The 13,115-nt window shown below is 39.9% G+C and overlaps 1 protein-coding gene across 1 annotated transcript in view; it reads right to left on the minus strand.

Annotated features, from left to right (window-relative positions):
- EFHB (EF-hand domain family member B) overlaps positions 1 to 13,115 on the minus strand; it is a 46,947-nt gene that overhangs the window by 14,587 nt on the left and 19,245 nt on the right. Inside the window, exons 8-11 of the mRNA XM_075211265.1 lie at positions 10,500 to 10,567; positions 8,338 to 8,492; positions 7,186 to 7,393; positions 6,146 to 6,328 (exon numbers count right to left, since the gene is read on the minus strand). Of these exons, the coding sequence (XP_075067366.1) occupies positions 6,146 to 6,328; positions 7,186 to 7,393; positions 8,338 to 8,492; positions 10,500 to 10,567 (614 nt within the window). The remainder of the gene's footprint in view (positions 1 to 6,145; positions 6,329 to 7,185; positions 7,394 to 8,337; positions 8,493 to 10,499; positions 10,568 to 13,115) is intronic.

The raw sequence follows: 13,115 nt of genomic DNA on the forward strand, positions 1-13,115 counted from the left end.
TGGGGCTAGGACCCTCATCGGTACAGGGACACCTAAATCCCGTGGTCCAGTTGGATACACACCAGCAACACCCTCCTCGTCAACTTCCTCCACAATCTCCATCAGATTCAGTCCTGCAGCCCAAGTCAGCAGCCAGACTGAGTCCTCCTCAATACTGGATTCATCCGAGGAATCCTGCAGCGGTACGCCTACTACTGCCACTGCTGCTGTTGCTGCTGTTAGTCGGTCATCTTACCAGAGGGGAAGTCGTAAGACCGCTAAGTCTTTCACAAAACAATTGACCGTCCAACAGTCGTTTGCCATGACCACAAAATACGATAGTAGTCACCCTATTGCAAAGCGTATAACTGCGGCTGTAACTGCAATGTTGGTGTTAGACGTGCGCCCGGTGTCCGCCATCAGTGGAGTGGGATTTAGAGGGTTGATGGAGGTATTGTGTCCCCGGTACCAAATCCCGTCGAGATTCCACTTCACTAGGCAGGCGATACCAAAAATGTACAGAGAAGTACGATCAAGTGTCCTCAGTGCTCTAAAAAATGCGGTTGTACCCACTGTCCACTTAACCACGGACATGTGGACAAGTGGTTCTGGGCAAACGAAGGACTATATGACTGTGACAGCCCACTGGGTAGATGCATCCCCTTCCGCAGCAACAGCAACAGCTGCATCAGTAGCAGCATCTACAAAATGGCTGCTCGTGCAAAGGCAGGCAACATTGTGTATTACAGGCTTTAATAAGAGGCACAACGCTGACAACATATTAGAGAAACTGAGGGAAATTATCTCCCAGTGGCTTACCCCACTTAGACTCTCATGGGGATTTATGGTGTCAGACAATGCCAGTAACATTGTGCGGGCATTAAATATGGGCAATTTCCAGCACGTCCCATGTTTTGCCCACACCATTAATTTGGTGGTGCAGCATTACCTCAAGAGTGATAGGGGTGTGCAGGAGATGCTTGTGGTGGCGCGCAAAATTGCTGGACACTTTCGGCATTCAGCCAGTGCCTACCGCAGACTAGAGGCACATCAAAAAAGCATGAACCTGCCCTGCCATCACCTCAAACAAGAGGTTGTGACACGCTGGAACTCCACCCTCTATATGCTGCAGAGGATGGAGGAGCAGCAAAAGGCCATTCAGGCCTACACAGCCACCTACTACATAAGCAAAGGAGTGGGGATGCGCCTCAGTCAAGCGCAGTGGAGACTGATTTCCATGTTGTGCAAGGTTCTGCAGCCATTTGAACTTGCCACACGAGAAGTCAGTTCCGACACTGCCAGCTTGAGTCAGGTCATTCCCCTGATCAGGCTGTTGCAGAAGCAGCTGGAGAAAGTGAGGGAGGAGCTGGTAAGCCATTGCGATTACACCAAGCATGTAGCTCTTGTGGATGTAGCCCTTCATACGCTTTGCCAGGATCAGAGGCTGGTCACTCTTTTAAAGTCAGAGGAATACATTCTGGCCACCGTGCTCGATCCTCGGTTTAAAGCGTATGTTGTGTCTCTGTTTCCAGCGGACACAAGTCTACAGCGGTGCAAAGACCTGCTGGTCAGGAGATTGTCCTCTGAAGAGGACCGTGACATGCCAACAGCTCCACCCTCATTTTCTTCCACATCTATGGCTGCGAGGAAAAAGCTCAGTTTTCCCAAAAGAGGCGCTGGCGGGGATGCTGATAACATCTGGTCCGGACTGAAGGACCTGCCAACCATTGCAGACATGTCTACTCTCGCTGCATTGGATGCTGTCACAATAGAAAAAATTGTGGATGATTACTTTGCTGACACCATCCAAGTAGACATGTCAGACAGTCCATATTGTTACTGGCAGGAAAAAAAGGCAGTTTGGAAGCCCCTGTACAAACTGGCTCTATTTTACCCGAGTTGTCCCCCCTCCAGTGTGTACTCGGAAAGAGTTTTTAGTGCAGCGGGGAACCTGGTCAGTGAGCGGCGAAGGAGGTTGCTTCCTCATAACGTTGAAAACATGATGTTTATAAAAATGAATAATCAATTCCTCAATGAAGTACAGCACTGCCCTCCAGATAGTACAGAGGGACCTGTGGTTGTGGAGTCCAGCGGGGACGAATTGATAATGTGTGATGAGGAGGAAGTACACACTGTAGGGGGAGAGGAATCAGAGGTTGAGGATGAGGACGACATCTTGCCTCAGTAGAGCCTGTTTAGTCTGTACAGGGAGAGATGAATAGCTTTTTTGGTGTGGGGGCCCAAACAAACCAATCATTTCAGCCAAAGTTGTTTGGTAGGCCCTGTCGCTGCAATGATTGGTTTGTTAAAGTGTGCATGTCCTATTTCAACAACATAAGGGTGGGTGTGAGGGCCCAAGGACAATTCCATCTTGGAACTTTTTTTTTTTGCATTATATGACCAATCAACAGTCGTTTGCCATGTTCAAAAAGTAAAACCAAATTTAAACAAATTCAAGAAATTAAACCAAAAGTACAATGCCCTGTCATAATTTAAAACAAGAGGTATTGACGTGCTCTAAAACTACTGTATTGTTGTTTATATTTTATAAACACTACACTTGAAAGCTTGAGTCTTTCAATGAAAAAGTAACTGTCCATTACACGAATATTTGCAACAGGGACAATTTTAGGGTTAAGAAAGTCAACTAATAACACTTCGACGCTGTCTGTCTTTATAAACACTACACTTGGAAGTTGGAGGAGGTATTGTGGCCCCGGCACCAAATTTACTACCGGGGCCACTCCACTGTGCAGTCCATATTTAGGTGTATCAGATATTAAACAACGGTGACAGTTGATGCCCAATTTTTTAATTATATTGTTGGCGCTGTAAAAAATTGTGTTCCGGGCACACTACGCAGTCCATAACCTGTTTTGGTGGAATTCTGACCCGTGGAGGGTTTTTTAATTATATTGTGGCCTCGGTACCAAATTGTGTACCGGGGCCACCACACTACGCCGTCAAGATAGATAGATGCGTATCATAGATAAAGTACATTCAGTGGTATGGGGCTAATTGAAAAATATTTAAAATGCACTGACATTATCAAAAACAAGAGGTTTTCACACGCTGAAACTCCAACATGTATATGATGGAGAGGATGGAGGAGCAGCCGTATGTGCAGTGTAATGCAGACCTGTTGAAGGTTTTTTTATATATTTATTGTGGTGCCCAGTGCCCACTACTCTACGCAGTCCAGATACTATTTTTAGGTGTAATTCTGACCTGTTGAAGGTTTTCTATATATTATATTGTGGTGGCCAGTGGCCAGTCCTCTATGCAGTCCAGATACTATTTTTGGGTTTAATTCAGACCTGTTGAAGGTTTTCTATATATTTTTTATTGTGGTGCCCAGTGCCCACTACTCTACACAGTCCAGATACTTTTTTTGGGTGTAATTCTGACCTGTTGAAGGTTTTCTATATATTATATTGTGGTGGCCAGTGGCCACTACTCTACGCAGTCCAGATACTTGTTTGGTGGAATTCAGACCAGTTGAGGGTTTTATTATTATATTGTGGGGACCACTCTATACCACACTACCACTCTATACCACTCTATTTAATACTTTAATTCTATTTAATACTTTAATTCTATTACTAATTCCCATAAAGAGGAACTGCCGCATCTATTTAATACTTTAATTCTATTAGTAGTTACCATAAAGAGGAACAAAATAAACCAATTTTACCAAAAGTATAATATGACTTACAAACACTACACTTGAAAGATGGTGCCTTTAAATGAAAAAGTCAGTCTTCATTGCACGACTATGTGCAACAGGGACAGTTTTTTGGTTTACAAAGTCAACCAATAACACTTTGACCCTGTCTGTCTTTAACATACTTGATGGGATCTCAATGACGAATGGTCTGTACCATGTTTGGAGGAGGTATTGTGGCCCCGGTACCAAATTGGGTAATTTCTTATTATATTGTGGGGCCCACTCCTCTACGCAGTCCAGGTACATCATTGGTGCGAATCATACAAGTTCAGGGTTTTTAATTTATATTGTGGTGACCCACTCCTCTACGCAGTCCAGGTACATTATTGGTGCAAATCATACAAGTTGATGGTTTTCTTATTATATATATTGTGGTGACCCACTCCTCTACGCAGTCCAGGTACATTATTGGTGCGAATCATACAAGTTCAGGGTTTTTAATTTATATTGTGGTGACCCACTCCTCTACGCAGTCCAGGTACATTATTGGTGCGAATCATACAAGTTCAGGGTTTTTAATTTATATTGTGGTGACCCACTCCTCTACGCAGTCCAGGTACATTATTGGTGCGAATCATACAAGTTCAGGGTTTTTAATTTATATTGTGGTGACCCACTCCTCTACGCAGTCCAGGTACATTATTGGTGCGAATCATACAAGTTGATGGTTTTCTTATTATATATATTGTGGTGACCCACTCCTCTACGCAGTCCAGGTACATAATTGGTGCGAATCATACAAGTTCAGGGTTTTTAATTTATATTGTGGTGACCCACTCCTCTACGCAGTCCAGGTACATTATTGGTGCGAATCATACAAGTTCAGGGTTTTTAATTTATATTGTGGTGACCCACTCCTCTACGCAGTCCAGGTACATTATTGGTGTGAATCATACAAGTTGATGGTTTTCTTATTATATATATTGTGGTGACCCACTCCTCTACGCAGTCCAGGTACATAATTGGTGCGAATCATACAAGTTCAGGGTTTTTAATTTATATTGTGGTGACCCACTCCTCTACGCAGTCCAGGTACATTATTGGTGCGAATCATACAAGTTCAGGGTTTTTAATTTATATTGTGGTGACCCACTCCTATACGCAGTCCAGGTACATTATTGGTGCGAATCATACAAGTTCAGGGTTTTTAATTTATATTGTGGTGACCCACTCCTCTACACAGTCCAGGTACATTATTGGTGCGAATCATACAAGTTGATGGTTTTCTTATTATATATATTGTGGTGACCCACTCCTCTACGCAGTCCAGGTACATAATTGGTGCGAATCATACAAGTTCAGGGTTTTTAATTTATATTGTGGTGACCCACTCCTCTACGCAGTCCAGGTACATTATTGGTGCGAATCATACAAGTTCAGGGTTTTTAATTTATATTGTGGTGACCCACTCCTCTACGCAGTCCAGGTACATTATTGGTGTGAATCATACAAGTTGATGGTTTTCTTATTATATATATTGTGGTGACCCACTCCTCTACGCAGTCCAGGTACATAATTGGTGCGAATCATACAAGTTCAGGGTTTTTAATTTATATTGTGGTGACCCACTCCTATACGCAGTCCAGGTACATTATTGGTGCGAATCATACAAGTTGATGGTTTTCTTATTATATATATTGTGGTGACCCACTCCTCTACGCAGTCCAGGTACATTATTGGTGCGAATCATACAAGTTCAGGGTTTTTAATTTATATTGTGGTGACCCACTCCTCTACGCAGTCCAGGTACATTATTGGTGCGAATCATACAAGTTCAGGGTTTTTAATTTATATTGTGGTGACCCACTCCTCTACGCAGTCCAGGTACATTATTGGTGCGAATCATACAAGTTGATGGTTTTCTTATTATATATATTGTGGTGACCCACTCCTCTACGCAGTCCAGGTACATTATTGGTGCGAATCATACAAGTTCAGGGTTTTTAATTTATATCGTGGTGACCCACTCCTCTACGCAGTCCAGGTACATGTTTTGGTGCGATTAAGAACAGTTGATGGTTTTCTTATTATATTGTTGGGACCACTCCACTACGCAGTCCAGAAAGATAGCTCGTTGCAACGTTTTGGACTAAGAACTATATTGTGAGGTGTTCAGAATACACGGTAAATTAGTGGAAATGCTTGTTATTGAATGTTATTGAGGTCAATAATAGCGTAGGAGTGAAAATAAGCCCAAAAAATTGATTTTTTAACTTTTTATGCTTTTTTCAAAAAAAATCTGAATCCAAAACCTTAAATCCGAACCAAAACCTTTCGGCAGGTGTTTTGCGAAACAAATCCGAACCCAAAACATCGAGAAAATCCGGATCCAAAACACAAAACACGAGACCTCAAAAGTCGCCCGTGCACATCCCTAAAAAAAACAAACAAAATACCTCACTGAGTGCACCAGGACACAGAACTGGGAACTGTACTTACCAAGAGAACTTAGCCCGCCAACAACTGCCTTGATCCTAGAAGATGATGTTTGGTAAAAGTCTGGTGCTTCATTTCCTTTTGAAAGAGTTTTGGGTGTTTTCTCTAAACCTTCAAGGTACACTGAAGATTCTTCCTCTTTAACGTTTAACGAAGAGTCTGTACTTTTATCCATATGTTTAATTCCTACAAGACATTTATTATTAACATTGCCCATAGCCAAAATTATTGTCATTGGGATATATCACTCATTTCACAGGTGGCTGGTGACTATGAATTTATGACCTAGGACTTTATCACAAGAAATATGTGTAATAACTTGTGAAATAACTGATAATCTTTAAATTTAGAAATATATCCATGTATTCAACAACATAAACATATTATGAAATTACTAAAATAATAGTATCTCTAAGGAGCCTAGAATACTTGATAACTGCTCTTTATTTTTTTGCTGAATAAGCAATATTCATTTGTTCATACAAGGAAAATCATAATCTGGTGTGATTCACCAGTAAATAATAACCCCAAAGTGCAATGCATTCACAAATTCGACATTGACTAGTCAACACATTTAAAGCAGCTAAATTATTCCGGGCTCTGCTCATGTCTTATCACATAATTAGTTAGAAAGAACATGAAGACCACCAACTGAAAAATACAAAGCATGCATGAGGACACAGAGAGGCTTGTAGCTGACTTGAAGGTATATTAACACTCTGATACACAGGGTAATAGGAGAACATGCAGGTCTGGGAGCACATATTGGAAATTGATAGGGATACACAAGACAGGAATACAGAGGATGTCATTTACAAAGAGCAACATAAAGAACTTGAAACACAGAAGAGCCAGGAGCATCTTGTGGGCAAAGAGGGGAAGTAAGGACTAGGGGAACTTAGTGGATTAAGAGGGGAAAGAAGGTTTGTTAACACAGAGCAGACAAACAGCTGAATAAACTGAATGTATGAACTTTGTCAAAATGTAAACCATCAACATGGAAAAATAAAGATTGCCGTTATCAGTTTGTCAGACAGCCTTACCTTGTGTTTTTATATTTTCTCCTAATTTTCCAATCGGCATTTTACCTTTCCAATTCAGAAAGTTTGCAAACTCTATGAAGTTAATCAAGCCATCTTTGTCTACATCACAGTATTCAATTAAAGAATCCAAGAGATCAGGATCCAGAGTAAGGCCAAACTGAAGACATGTCCTTTCTAACTCTTCCTTATCTATTTTTCCATCACCATTCTAGAAAAAAAATCAAGAGGTGAAATCAATGGAAATGAATGGCAATTACTTTTTAAAAATGCTATTCAATAGACATTTTTCTTATATGGTCTCTTCTTTGACCTGTGATGGGTTGAGTGGTGAAGAAAAATCATACCTGTGGCCAGGAGGTTTCATTCATTTAGTTCTGTAGGGTATGAATATGTATGGTGTATGGTACGTAAAAAGGTGTGAGAGGGTCATTTTTTATTAATTCAATTTTGTTTAGACTCAATTTTAATGATTGTTTACCTGGGCCCAGTACAAATGCCATTTTTGTCCCTTTATTAAAGTGGCCTATATGACTCCTGGGACATGTGTATTTTGTCCAAACAGATTGATTTAAAACTCCATATGCAGTTGTTGTTTTTAACCTTTACGTATCTCCATAGGCCACTTTCACTTATATAGTGACTAGGGTGATTGGGTCACGGCTCCCATCACCAGGCTGCCCTGCACCCTACTCGGCATCAAAAGGTAGGATAGAGTTCACAGCACCAGGCTGAGGGCCGGCACTCTGTCCTGGCCCCCACCCAGTGAGGCAGGCTAGAACTGCAATACTAGCCTATGGGCTATTTTCTATTAAGTATTTAAATCTGTTCAAAATAGTAACTTTTCAAATAACATTTTATTTTCTTATAGCCACAATGCTCAACGTTCTTCTTAATCTGCTGGAATGTCTGATGACACTTCCCTTATTAGAGTTCCCATTGCTGAATGTATTCCAATATCATAAAAACTAAGACAATTTTCTGATGTTATAAATCTCTATTTTTTTATTACTGCATTATTTAAAGTGATTATTTAGTACTGTTTTAGTTAGAAACAAGTTCTTATTATGTATGTATTATATTAATTTACATTGTAAAGCCTGTAAAAAAAAAAATGTAAAAATATGATGCATTACAATTACTACAGCAGCCAACCTTGTCATAATGCCTAAAAGCTTCCAGTAATGAGTCAAAATTACAATGGTTCGCTTTCTTCAAGTGTTGCTGAGCAGCTGCCAGGATGGCTCTGTGCCTATCCTTACCGCGCAGAAAGTCTTTGGGTGCTCTGTTGTGAAGAAGATCTCCCACTCCTGGAAGGAAAGAAAGAATATTCATTTTATTTGCATTTAACAAGCAAACATTGTGTTTCATTCCAGCATGTGCTATAATGAATACAATTTATACAGGGCTTTTAAAAAAAATAGAAAAACAACTTTTACTGAACCATTGTTGAAGGTGATAATGTGGTTACCTTGTTAAAAAAAAATCCAGGAACAATTATTTAATTTATATAAGAAAAAAAAATTCTCTGAATCAATGGTACTCAACCTTTTACTGGGACCCAAGTCAGTGTGTCATCATTCTGTGATCATGAGTGTTGTGATATCGTTCTGGAATCCAAAGTGTCACAAGTGCCACTGTGTCATCATTCTGGGATCCCAAGTGTCAGTGTGCCATGGTTCTTGGATATCAAGTGTCAGTGTGCCATCCTCAAGATATAAGTACTGATAATCTTGCCATTGGCTCATGCCCGTTTTTCACCAAAATTGATGTTTAAAAACAGGCAGCTCTTCTGATTAGAGTAAATCCTCCCCTTTGGGCCTTTTCATAGTGATTCGTATATTACAGAATAAGCAAGTTCACCCAAACAGTTTATGTTGCAGGTTAGCCTGTGATTGCATGGTGATGCCTTCTGATTATCTGACAAACTTAGATAGTTTTTAGTCATTTATATAGAAGATAGATAGTAGATAGGTTGCAATAGGGACCTAACAATCTGCTTGACCTGATATTGTATTATAGTTATATCAGTCCAGTTAAATAGGGGAAGAAGATATACATTGTGACAATGAATAAACTCTTAGTTGGTTTCTTTAGACTCCAACGGGCATTGTCTTTGATTATGGTTATGTTACCAGCATTGTACTAATGTGCTCAACTTTGATTATCATGTATATTTTTTCAGCTCAGTAGACTATATGCACTTTAATGATGTAACTATTATGTGTTAGACTTCCACACTTGTGACAACAGATTTGACATTATGCAGGCTGCTTATAGAGCCATATAAAAAGTTGTGTTTACTATAACATATACAAGCGGACTTGCATTTTTTTCCGAAAGTAAACAGACTTTTCTGCAAATGGAATCAGTGAAACCAAGGTGCGTCCCTTTACATTCACAAAATGGGTGCAAGTGAATAAAACCATTTAAGAAAGTGTAGCCAGGACAATTAAGACCACTATTTATGTGAAAACAAAAGAAAAGATAGTATGGCGCTCTGAAACAAACAATATATAAATAACTATATGTCAGCATATACATAAGTAGGAGAATTTTGTGTACAATATAGCTGTATTGGGATAAGCTCTTCTGCCAACGTCAAGGCATCTCCTGTTGTTTAGCTTTTTGCAACTGGTTATGGTGTTGTGATCTCCATGGTAATCCAGGCTAACAGGAAGTAGACACAGTGCTGACAGAGCAGATTATTGATAGAGATGTTTTATGACATAAGTAGAAATGTCATTATTCATAAGGGAAGTGGAGCAGTTATATTATGCTGAAATCTATGATATCATAGAGATCTCCTGCATTAGGCAAAGTTTCTACATTAAACCATAGTCTTCATAATTTTCAATGGGGACTGTGGTGTCGGCCAACTTAACAAGCTCCAAAAAGCCTAGCTGTTCGAAGATTGACCCCGGTGGCATTAGCCTTTTTACCCAATGGAGAGAGCATCGCAGTCGAGGGATGTTTGTATCCCTCTCCAGAGCATTCCTGTTCTCTCCTCTTGTAACTACCTACTGTAAAATGGCTTAGCGCATGCACAGTAAAGACTTACGGTTCAGAACCCAGAGTTGTTAGGTAAGAAAAGTCATCCCTGGAAAAGATGATTTTTTTTTTTATAAATGGCTGTGAAATATCATCCCTTAGCATTTCGATAAGTGATGATATTTAACAGAGGGCATATCTGGCTATTAATAAATAGGCCTCAATGTAATTTGCTCGCTTGAGCGAACTATAGTCCTAACAATACATTGATAGGAAAAGCATCGAATCCACACACGTATATTTTTTTTTTCAAAAGAGTTTGTTACCATATTTTTCCGTTTGGAGAAAAATTCCAAAAGTATGGTCAGCGGGAACTTTCATAGTATCTGCAATCCTATGAGAGATATACATCATAACATTAGTGATTACACAGCTACAAAATACTGCATTATAACAAAACATTTCTGCTTCTCAAACGCAAAGAAAGGGAAATATTTCATAATATTCAGAAATAAAGTGATTATCAATTCCACTGAATCTATGTTATATAATTTGTACAAATTAAAGCTTTAAAACATTAAATATTTTTGTCTTGTTTCAGAAACAAATGAACATTACACTATATAGTTGAGAAAAAAAAGTGTTAGAACTGACATGGATATACTTTGGCATTTAATCAGAGTTAAATAAATGTGAGATATGAGAAAGAAAAAAATATATTATATAAAACATAACAATTGATTCATGAGCAGGCAAAGTTTTACATTAGCAATATTCAGCTACACTTCTGCAAAATTAATAGGAAAATGTGTACAGGTATAGGATTTATTTTTCAGAATGTTTGTAATTTAGGTGTTTCTAAATAAAGTTTTAATGAGGTAATTTAGAGCAAAATGCCAATCCTTTTCCTCTCTTGTTTTCAAGACCTTCTGTGTATTCTTTTTAATGGTTTGAGGTAACTTCTCAAACTAAGATTAATGTCAAATGACCCGGAATGTCCGGGAGACTCCCGAAACCCGGGTCAGTCTCCTGGACTCCAGCATCCCGCAAATCCCTGGCCAAAATAATGCGATTGACCACACCCCGCCCCTCCCGCCCTCTATTCACACCCCTCTCCCAGACTGCACTGCCTGAAAGTAGGCAAGTATGCATAGGCCCTGACATTTGTGAATGTGTGTATTTAACAACAATTGAGCAACAGGAAATTTAAAATGGAGGAATGGGGATGAGATGTTTCTAGAGAAGGCTGCACATGATTGGACCAAAACCATGGTTAGCAAAACCTCTCAAATTCCACACAAATCATGACAACTGTATTGGTGCATTTAAAAAAACAAAGCAAAAATACTGTCATTTTCAAATGAAATACTGTTCATGTATCATTCCTTAAAATATTGCATTTGTAATAATTTTCTATTTCACTCTTAAATTCTTGTAACACACCCAGTTTGGTATTATTTCACACAAAAATAAATTATATTACTTTGTCATAGTTGTCTAAATTTTAAAAACAGGTAAAAGAGGTTAAACAATGAATTTCCTTTTAACAGTGTAGATAATTTGTTGATCAAAGTAGGCAGGTGTTATTTAAGAAGAAATGAAGCAATAATAATCTTGCTGTGATTGCTGGTGCACACAGTTGCAGCACACATTTTCATTTTATCCCAATTTGTCCATCTATTCCATGTAATGTGTGGCCCACTCGCTACTGATAAACACCAGTGATCAGGCAAGCAAGCTCTTTATCTAAGCAACTCCCCATTCCTATATGAGAGACAGATACTAACCTCCAGGACTTGTGCACAAGTTCAAAGGTGTTTATCAGTAAGAGGAACAGGGCACCAGACATCCAGATGCCAACATACAGCAAAGTCCAAATGCAGAGACACTGGACCAAAGTCATGGTAAGATCAGGTTCAACAACCATCAAACAGACACTGTACCAAATCAGTATTCAGAAGCAAGGTCAGGGTCAGGCAGAGGCCACCAACTATCAGACTTATACAATAGAGTAGTCCACATCCAAGGCCAAGCGGAAGACAAGACGTTAACAAGGTCAGTAGATAGGCAGAGTCAATACACCAGGAAATAAAATGGAGAGCAAGCAACTTAAGAAGTTATCATGAGCACGGGCACTCAATGTGTGCTGAGCCTCATGCAGTTGCCATGCACCTGGAAAAATTACTGCACATCTCAGTATTAGAGATGCTGGGGCTCGGTTCTCCGAACCAAGCCCACTTGAACTTCGCTGATCCGAGTACCGAGCGAGCCGGAAGTGAAAACGAGGCAAAACGTCATTGTTGTGTTGTCGGATCTCGTTTTCGATTCTATAAGTATCATCCTCCACGGAGATCCAACTCCATTTCACAGAGAGACACAGAAGGGGTAGCAGGGTTGTTGGCAGTCTCCAATGCAGTTGGGCAGCATCATTAGTGAAAGACAAAGAAGAAAGGAGGCAGTGCTCTTAGCAATCTCCAGTGACATTGCACTGTGCCATAGCTCAACCAGAAACAGGAGAGGTGGAATTTTTCAGTGCTGAAAGACACATTATAGGCACTGTACACTTAACCACAGATATGTGGACAAGCGGAACTGGGCAAACTAAAGATTATATGACTGTGACAGCCCACTGGGATGGTGATTCGCCTTCACCAGCAGGAACAGCAGAAGCATGTACCCAACTACGTTACATTTGTCAGAGGCAGGCTACTCTATGTATCACCGGCTTCACTAAGAGGCATACAGCTGACAATCTGTTACAAAAACTAAGGGATGTCATTGAAACATGGCTTATCCCGCTTGGACTCTCCTCAGGATATGTAATTTCTGATAACGTCACAAATATTGTGAGAGCATTACAGCTGGGTGAATTCCCTCACATTCCCTGTTTTGCTCACGCAATTAACTTGGTGGTGCAGAGCTTTTTTAAAAATAATAGGGAC

This window comes from Mixophyes fleayi, chromosome 5 (assembly GCF_038048845.1).
Source record: "Mixophyes fleayi isolate aMixFle1 chromosome 5, aMixFle1.hap1, whole genome shotgun sequence".
NCBI classification, from domain to species: domain Eukaryota; kingdom Metazoa; phylum Chordata; class Amphibia; order Anura; family Limnodynastidae; genus Mixophyes; species Mixophyes fleayi.